Source organism: Mytilus californianus, unplaced genomic scaffold, assembly GCF_021869535.1.
Source record: "Mytilus californianus isolate M0D057914Y unplaced genomic scaffold, xbMytCali1.0.p SCAF_13, whole genome shotgun sequence".
In the NCBI taxonomy this organism is placed as follows: Eukaryota; Metazoa; Mollusca; class Bivalvia; order Mytilida; family Mytilidae; genus Mytilus; species Mytilus californianus.
This window is the reverse complement of record NW_026262615.1, coordinates 16421775-16432105: the sequence shown is the minus strand read 5'-3', so window position 1 is coordinate 16432105 and position 10331 is coordinate 16421775. Positions and strand designations below refer to the sequence as shown.

The 10331-nt window shown below is 34.7% G+C and overlaps 1 protein-coding gene across 1 annotated transcript; it reads left to right on the top strand.

Moving 5' to 3' along the window:
- The first annotated feature begins 289 nt into the window (after nt 1–289).
- Nucleotides 290–3574, top strand: LOC127723275 (uncharacterized). Its single transcript, XM_052229843.1, has 3 exons — nt 290–568; nt 842–874; nt 3195–3574. Exons 1-3 carry the CDS (start codon nt 358–360, stop codon nt 3455–3457), a joined length of 507 nt encoding a protein of 168 aa, XP_052085803.1. The 5' UTR covers nt 290–357; the 3' UTR covers nt 3458–3574.
- Nucleotides 3575–10331: the final 6757 nt, after the last annotated feature.

Below are 10331 nucleotides of genomic sequence, written 5' to 3'. Positions count from 1 at the left end.
CAAATCTCATCGCAGGAAAGAATGCACATAATATAATCCTACACCATCTGTAATCGGATTATGACATTTTAAAACAAGTTGTGCTAAGGCGTGGGGGCAGTTTATTTGTTTGTTTGCCCATTCTTGTGTATTTGTCTGTCCTCTGGGTATATTGTATGTGTAATGTTTAAACTACCACTACCAGTTTAAACCTGAAGCCTTATTTTATATAATATTGATCATTTATACATATACGTTACCAGTTTGTCGAAGTCACTTGTAAGAAAAAAAAACATTTTCCGGTTAACGTTTATAAAAGTATGTATAACATGTATAAGGTGTTTAGTTTTCGTAAGTGAGGCTAGGAAGCTTGACAGAATGAAGCTCGTCTTAATATGTATAACTGTATGCATTTTGTCTGCAGTTGGCGCCAGCCAGTTAGAGTTTGAATCCTCTTCCTCCTCATTCAATGAAATTAAGAAAGAGGTTGAGGCTCCAAAATCAGAAGTAGCCAAGTTGAAGTCAAAAAGTAAAATGGAAATTGAGTTTGAGGCCCTGAAATCAGAAGTAGCCATGTTGAAGACAAAAGGTTAGTTTATTTTCAATTGAACTCAGACACTCTGTTTAACATACACTGTTTTATTTGTCATAGACGATACTATTTCAAAGGTCGCTTACTCTCAATTTATGTTCACGTATAAATGATGGTCATGGTTATATTGGATTATATGTGCGTGCGTGTGTGTGTGTGTGTGTGTGTGACTATAAATTATTTTTTGTTTTCCTTCATCCAATTTAATTGAATGCTTAAATATAGTAGCATAATATGTGCATTAAAATTAGATTTTTAAATTTATTTCAGTCCAACGATATGGCCATCACCATGGTAACCGTTGTGAGTATTCATCTGTTACGTTTGTTTGCATTTAAAGTATACGTTAGTTAGTATTTGTATTAATAATTTCTTCTGTTTATTGATTGAAATCAACCGGTCCATTTATTGCATAATTATGATCAATTACGCATAATTATATTGCGGCATCATAAACGTTATCTGAAAACGAAAAAAAAATAAAATAAAGAATTTTTCACCAAGAAAACTTTACAAAATCATGAAAATATTTTATAGGTATCAAAACTGAATTATCCTCTTTCTGCTATCCGGCATATGAACATAGTATTTATGTGGATGGTGTGTGCTTGTGTCGTTTGAATAAGATATTAAGGCATAAAAAAAGATTGAGAAAGTATATTTGGAAATACAAGTGATGTGTTGTATTGTGCACCTTCACAGTGAAAAATAATACAACTAAAATTGCAGTTTATAGACAGGTCAGTCATTTTAAACATTCTGGGAAAATATTTTGATGACTTATATTCAACCAATGATGTAAGTCAGATGTTGATTCTGAAAAGTTATAAAGATCTACTACAAAATATTCAATTACAATTTTGCAGTAGTATCAAAGCTTTCAATTTGTCTACACTTTACAGTTAAATTCATGGTAGAAATGAAAAATATCGAATCTGTCTGGTCTGATGAGACAGTTCTTTTTACATTTAATATGTATTATGCTGTAGTTGCCACAGTTATTTCCATTCGCAATGCAACTGTGTGGTTTCTATATTCTATTAACAGAAATATATTCCAAAAAATGACTGATTTTTATTTGTGTTCATATGACATTCCAAAATTGTGATAACTGGTTATTTTCTACCATATATCATCCCTTGTCTGGCTTTTATAAATAACTGTACTTTTGTTTTGAAAAGTTTTTGTGTCGATGGCATATAACACTGATACATAAAATATATGTAAATCTGTTAAAATCGAGTACAATCTTAATTAGTATGGTCTTTTCCGCGTATTTGACATTATTTTACGATTCTTAGGAATTTATTCGCCAGAAACGCACAATTTCAGGATGGTGAATTACATATTCTTTTCACGAGCTTACATGTAATCGCAGGAAAGTCTTTCACAAGTAGCGTGTTAAGGCAGATTTCCACTCGATTTGAAGCATATCCCCGACCCGTAGTCGACATTCTTTAGTCTGTTAATCTACCATTATATATTGGATACTGATGGTTCAAAACAGACAATATTGATATAACGAATTTATAAAGGTCAACAAACCGGATGTATATTCGTACATCTTTTAAAAAGTTGATGCTTGCAATTTTTCACTTGAAAAACATTGCATGCTTCACATGTCCTCTGTATAGTTAATACTGAAATATTTTTTAATTTTATACTGGAAATACTCAATAAACTTTGAAGGTTATATTACTCCCATCTGGCATGACTATATTTCTCGTCTTACATGACGATACATTTGCATACTTCTATTCCATGTCCTAATCTTAGTATTCGAAATACTCTGCAAATACTTGAGGAGGTTCCATGTTTTTAAAATATATGAATGATTTGGTATCATCCTTTTCAGTTTTATATCATTTTGTTAACGGTGATGAAGGCGGACCTTATTTTGTATGAGAAAAATTACATCTTCATTGACTAATGAAATGTACCAATTATCCAACAAAACTGCTTATGGTATATTATAAATATTCATTTCTCATTACCAAAATAATCTCATAAACTGTCTAATTGTATCTATGATGAGTTTATTTTAAGTTCCAAGCTATATTTAATCTGATTTTGGTCTTTTTAGTGAAACAAAAAAACAATATTTCGAAATTTACATACTCTGACCATACCAACAATGAAGATGGCCCGTTACTAATAGTATTAAATGAATGCTGTTAAATCCCTGTTTGAGGTCACTAATATATTTCTTGAAATGTCTTCAGCTGTTACAATATAACTGCACCAGCTGCAACAGTAGCGACTGTAGCGTTGACTGAAATCAATCAAATTTAGTTGATTTGCAATTGATTACCAATTTAAAATAGTCCGCCGTAAAATGAGGTCCCTCATGGGGGTGTCCAAGTAATCACATAATCACATAATCAATTTTTTGCCAATATAATCACATACTCATTAATTATTTTTTTTAAAGAAGATAATCAAATAATAAAAAATACAGTCCTAGATTATCTAATAATCAAATAATCATGAAATATTTACCCTGGTAATCAAATAATTACTATGAAAACGGCCAAGTAATCACATGATCAAAAACCCCATGAGGAGGCTCTAAAATTATTTTTCACTTTGATAAATGTTTAGCATTTTCTTTTACTGCTTGTAGGTAAATCTGGAACTGCACAGCTTGGGTATTCAGGTAAACGAAATAAAAGTCGAGTTCAGTACATACCTTTTCATGGACCTTTCTACAGGACACCGGCTTTAGTGGTTGGAATGACCTCATTGGATACCTACAGGAAAAAGAATGTGAGGATACGTACGACTGTACACCATCTGTCCAGACATGGATTCGTATTGAAAATTACTTCCTGGGCCAACTCGATTACCTACAATGTTGTCTATACGTGGATGGCGTGTCCCAAGTAGACTTACACAGAATCATATTTGTACCTATTCTTCTATGGGTGTATTCCAATTGTGACGTTCTACAAACCCCCTGTTTCGGTCTTGTTATTTCTTTTAAATAATAAAGCTTTAATCAATTTTTCTTTTAAATTTACAATCAATAACTATCGGCAGATAAAATATCGAATACTGTTAACCAACTTATTTTCACAAGCGATTTATTTTTCGCCACTTTCGCGAGTAAAAAATTTAAATAGTCTCGTATGTGTTAAACTAGAATCTTCTCCGATTTTTAAAAATACATCAAGTAAATTTGAAAACCGCGAAATTAAATTGCTGCGAAGGGGTCTAGAAAGGGCTTAACGCGAAAAAAGGTATTACTGAAAATATGTTGGTTTACAGTAAGCAGGTGGACTGTTTGTTAGTCCCAGAGTTCGTCAGCCAAATATCAGTAACTCGCACCTGACCTGATTTATACCATACTTATCTTAAATTCGCTGTTAATAAATTAGGAAATTATCCCCAAAACGGACCATATATGAATTTGGCTATCTTTTATGGTCCCTTTTAGGACATGTAGCTCCTAACGTTTCTACTTATTTGTTCATCGTTGACTTTTCAGATTTTTTAGGTTGAACGTTCCTGGTGGAGGTAAATCCAGAAAAGAAATGTTTTAATTGAGTATAGAGACAGTCATAAATTTTTTTCAGCTTTTGGTGCAGATACTTTTTTGCTGAAAAAAAATAACTAAAACTAAAAAAATAAGAGGCGGAAGATACCAGGGGGACATTCAAAACTCCTAAGTCGAGATAAATGACAATACCTAGCAAAAACGAAAGTCGACGTATAGAAAAAACGTGTAAAACTAAACACTAAGTAACGCGAACATCGCCAAAAATAAGGGGTGTTCTCAGATGCTTCGGAAGGATACGCAGATCGTGCTCCAATGGTGGCATCCGTCGTGTTGCTCAAGGTTAGTTCAAATTTGGTGATGAGTCTCATTTTGGTGATATCATATTCAATCGAGGAAAAGAGGACGGGATTATGGTTAGTACAACATATTGGAACATATGCGTGGTCATCTGTAACAAAGATATCCCATACCGATCAACTTACTTGTGGTGTGTCCATAAAACTTTTCGAGGGGATGCCTTCCACTTGACCACTTGGAACCCTTTGTACAATAGCTCACTTATAGTCAGTAACCCCTATCAAGGAAAGCTGGATAAGAAATGCAATCGCTGAAATATTGTGTCAGCAACATGGAGATATATACTCCATATGCAAGCGCTGCTGAAATATTGCTACATAGGAAAGGAAAGTTTCCAATCGGAAAGCTGAAATCATTCCTTTCTGTCGTAAAGTTTTGTTCTCGATTGACCCTCATTGTCAAGATATATGTATTTCAAGATTTGATGTAGACTTAAGAGGCTAAAGGTATAGGGGGAGGGTTGAGATCTCATAAACATGTTTAACCCCGCCGCATTTTTGCGCCTGTCCCAAGTCAGGAGCCTCTAGCCTTTGTAAGTCTTGTATTATTTTTAATTTTAGTTTCTTGTGTACAATTTGGAGTTTAGTATGGCGTTCATTATCACTGAACTAGTATATATATTTGTTTAGGGGCCAGCTGAAGGACGCCTCCGGGTGCGGGAATTTCTCGCTGCATTGAAGACCTGTTGGTGACCTTCTGCTGTTGTCTGTTCTATGGTCGGGTTGTTGTCTCTTTGACACATTCCCCATTTCCATTCTCAATTTTATTAATTGTGTTTAATATATCCTTTATTTCCAGTTTGATGGGATATATTTGTTTCACAAAGTAACAGATATTGAAAACCATGTTTTTCCTTTAGAAAAATATTGTTAGTTTTACTTTTGTTTATAAATCAAGTACTAGTACTATATTTTAAGCACCGTTAGTACCTTATGGAAATGCATTTTAAATAAATACGCACTTGTAACATATTCTATGAACTCTACAAAGAGGAACAAATGATCAGTATGCTGGAGTTTCTTACTGACAACAAATTTGTTGAATTCGGAGGTAGATTTTTTCAACAAATTGTCGGCATTCCTATGGGAAAGAACTGTGAGCCTTTCCTTGCCGACCACTTCTTATTTTCATATGAGTCGGAGTTCCTTCAGACACTTGTCTAAAGCAAAAAAGATCAAAGAAGCTAGATAATTTAATTTCACACTCAAATATATTGATGATGTTCTCTCCACTAACAATCCAAACGTTTCTGATTTGGTTTCATTAACATATTCTCCAGAACTAGAAATTAAAGAAACAACAGACGAACAATACATCGTTATTTACATAAGCGTTCATCTCAGTACCAGAATCTATAACAAACGAGACGATGCTTGGTATTTATACATTCCGCCATTATCTTATTGTGCTATGGACTTTGTTGTATTCTTGTCATCCAATTTTGCTTATGCACTTTGTCTATAGAGTGTCTATATGCCATTTTGTTTTTCTTTGTTGAAATAGTTATTTGTTTTTGTGGTGATTAAGATTATATAACACAATGTTGACTGCTATATCCAAATCTTTTACTCATTATGTCTGTTTGTTTTGCTCACACATTGTTGTCAATGCAATGGAATTCTATGCGACTAACATACAAGTGAGAGGTTTATCTAGCTATAAGACCAGGTTTAATCCAACATTTTCTTCATAAGGAAATGCCTGTACCAAGTCCGGAATATGACAGTTGTTTTCCTTTCGTTTGATGTGTTTGAGCTTTTGATTTTTCCATTTGATAAAGGACATTTCGTTTTGAATTATCCTTCGGTATTTTTATTATTTTACTTTTTGATACAAAACTTTCAAGATCGTAAATAAACTGAACCGATCCAGAACAATTAAAATAAGCTAGGTTAACTTTATTTATTATATATCTATTAATATAACTACGTTATTTATAAACTCATATTGGAAAAACAAAAAGTTTAATGTTAATCTTGTCTATACCGAAGCACTATCTACCACGGAGATGATCCCTTTTGGAATGACAGTCCTCTATACCGAAGCACTATCTACCGCTGAGGTGATCCCTTTTTGGGAAGACAGTCCCATGTACCGAAGTACCACTATCTACCGCGTAGATGATCCCTTTTAGAATGACAGTCTTCTGTACCGAAGCACGATCTACCGCTAGATGATCCCTTTCAGGAGCGGATCCAGCCATTTTTAAAAGGGGGGTTCCAACTATATGGTCCCATTCAAAAGCATTGATCGTCAAAAAGAAAGGGTGTTACAACCCTCGGACCCCCTCCCCCCTGGATCCGACACTGCCATTTGAAATAAAAGTTCCTTGTAACAAAGCACTATCTACCGCGAAGATGATCCCTTTGTTAACGACAATCCTCTTTACCGAAGCACTATCTACCATGGAGATGATCTCTTATGGAATGACAGTCCTGATCAGTCCTCTATACCGAAGCACTATCTACCGCGGAGGTTATCCCTTTTTGAATGGCAGTCCTCTGTATCGATGCACTATCTACCGCGGAGTGATCCCTTTTTGAAAGACAGTCCTCTGTACCGATGCACTATCTACCGCGGAGTGATCCTTTTTTGGAATGACAGTCCACAAGTAGCAACAACCAAGTATTAGTTCGATTTTTGAGAGAAAAAAACTTCATCGGAAATAAAATAAGATAAGAGGAAGCTTAACAATAGATGGGTGGATCCCCCTGACAAACAAAACCTATTTCGCAAAATTATTGCAATAAAAAAGGGAAATAGAAGGGTCGACTCCTAGAATATAATAGTACAGATATGTGTGTGCTTTTAATTTGTTTTTTGTTTTTGTTTTTATTTTTTGTATTAATTTTCTTTGGGGAGAGGAGGGGTGTTGTATGCTTGTCACTTTAAGGAATTTTTACTATTGTTTTTCTTTGTTATTATTTTGTTTTAATTCGTATGGCATGTTTTTATTATTTTATTATTTTATTTTTTTTTTTTAATTTATTTTATGCTATTTTCTCTGTACGTCTAGGACCGCCCCGGTAGTCTCATAGTAGGCTGCTTTTCTCGAGTGCGGGTGCCCATGTATTTCGCCTAGGTCAAACCAAAGACTTAAACATTTGTATTTACGATTTCTCCGCTAAGCCTGTGGCAGTAAAAAGTAAGATCATAGACCGATCACATCATGAAATTATCCATACATGTATATATATATTTGTGATTCTTAAACGGCGAATTCTGAAGGGGGTAACTTATTCAGATGTGATTAAGTTATCTGCCCTTTCATATTATCTCCTGCAATTTAAGGGGGAAACTATATATATATTCAAATGTTAAAGCACGGTAACATGTAAATAAATTGTCACCTTTTTGTGTTTATCCAAATGGTCAATTCGTTAGGTTTATTCGTAAAGATAAATTCATAAAGTGTATATTTCTCTGATAATTCTTTTGTATGGAACTAGTTATATCTCTCTGATAATTCTTGTGTATGGAACTAGTTGTGTGTTATATCATATCTATAAAAAAAGAACAAAAGCTTTTTTTCAAATTGCTAACAAATCAGATTGGATCGAGGGGAAGGGTTTTGTTTTTTTTTTTTGGGGGGGGGGGGGGGGGGGGGGAGGGGGAGAGTCATTCGGGGTACTACAACTCAGGTGCACCCACAGGGCATCCTGTTCACAAACTCCTGTGTTAAGAGCATCATAGTCTTGATATTTCTTCTATTTAAATCGCATTTCTGATGGGGAATTTATACTTATACTCATTAATGTTTACTGATTACGGTGAACAGTTGCAACTGAATTTGAAAGTGAACAGTTGTTTTCTTACGAAAAGAAAGTGTTCCATGAATAGTTAAATAGTCACAAAGTTAACAGAAACCTGAGGCATAGATGGATTGGTTTGTATTTTTCGTCCAGTTGCAAATATTTCATGCATATCCGGACGAGAACGTAATGAGTAAGATACAAATATGAACCATGTTATGTGTACTTGATCGACACGCTTTCAAAGCGAGTAAGATATAAATATGAACCATGCCTTGTGTACTAGACCGACACGCTTTCGGGGCGAGTAAGATATAAATATGAACCATGCTTGGTGTACTAGACCGACACGCTTTCGGGCGAGTGATTAAGATATAAATATGAACCATGTTTGGTGAACTAGACCGACACGCTTTCGGGGCGAGTAAGATATAAATATGAACCATGCTTGGTGTACTAGACCGACACGCTTTCGGGCGAGTGATTAAGATATAAATATGAACCATGTTTGGTGAACTAGACCGACACGCTTTCGTGGCGAGTAATATAAATATGAACCATGCTTGGTGTACTAGACCGACACGCTTTCGGGGCGAGTAAGATATATTAAAGCTGAACATGCTTTGCGTACTAGCCCCACACGCTTTCCGGACGAGTAAGGTATAAATATGAACCATGCTTGGTGTACTAGCCCGACACGCTTTCCGGACGAGTAAGGTATAAATATGAACCATGCTTGGTGTACTACACCGACACGCTTTCGGGGCGAGTATAAGATATAAATATAAACCATGCTTGGTGTACTAGACCGACACGCTTTCGGGGCGAGTAAGATATCAATATGAACCATGCTTGGTGTACTAGACCGACACGCTTTCGGGGCGAGTAAGATATAAATATGAACCATGCTTGGTGTACTAGACCGACACGCTTTCCGGACGAGTAAGGTATAAATATGAACCATGCTTTGTGCACTAGACCGACACGCTTTCGGGGCGAGTAAGGTATAAATATGAACCATGCTTTGTGCACTAGACCAACACGCTGAGCCGTATTTTAACGTTATTTTTACCAGTTAGTAGTTGTCAAGAAGAAACATTACCCGAACCGGTCAAATTATCCTTCCAACCAGTCTTTTTTTTTACTAATAAATTTCGCTGTTATTTTTCCCCATGGCGCTGTCAGTTTCCCTTCCACTAATGAGTTTTTGATATCTTCCGAGCCTCTTTCTGCACCTAATTTGTAAATCCATTGTTGCAGTGTTTGTAGTGGTACAATAACCGTTATAACCATGAATATTTGGGAAAACATAATATAATGTGCTTTAATCGCACACGCAGAAACCTTCTATCTTAAAGAATGTTTTTGTGAATTTCTATTATTCGGTTACTGTCCCATTGAATTCCTTTCATTTCTATTTAACAATATGATTTACTGATTATGATATGAAGTTGATTTTAAGGACATTTGAAAATAAGAACATACGAATATATGGAGATGGATGTAAAATGTCAATGACTCAGCAATCCAACATCACAGTAAACTCACAAAGACATGCTTGGGCATTAGACATTCCTCTGGGATTGCAATTTGTTTATACCGTATATAAAGCTCTAAATCGTCACGGATTTAGCCAAACTAGCTGACATTAAATTCATCTGAGAGTAACTCCAAATCTGCAATTAAGAGCATACGATACATCGATACATTTAACAGGGGAAATAATGATGTTGCTAACGTAAAATGATTTTTGTTCGAGACGTCAAACTGTGACATGTTGGGAAAATATGCATTTGTTGACTGATTTTAATAATAAGCTTGAAAACGAGTATATGGACCCTCTTTTTTGAAATGGCTTTTAGCTTGATTATATACATGTATGAAGATTATTTGTACCAATTTTTATGGACAAATGACCGATGTATATTTTTTTTAAATTATATAAACATATAGCAAAAATTGACTACTTTTTTTCCAAAATCATGAAAATTTAATTAAAATGAACTATTTACAAAAAATGTTACATAAATTCAGAGAACATTTATTTAAAGAAGACATTCCAAATGCGTTTACAAAAACTCGCTTTCTTTTGAAATAAAAAAGTTAGATATGTCTCTCAAAAGGATGTAAATTTCCAAGAAACCGAAATTTT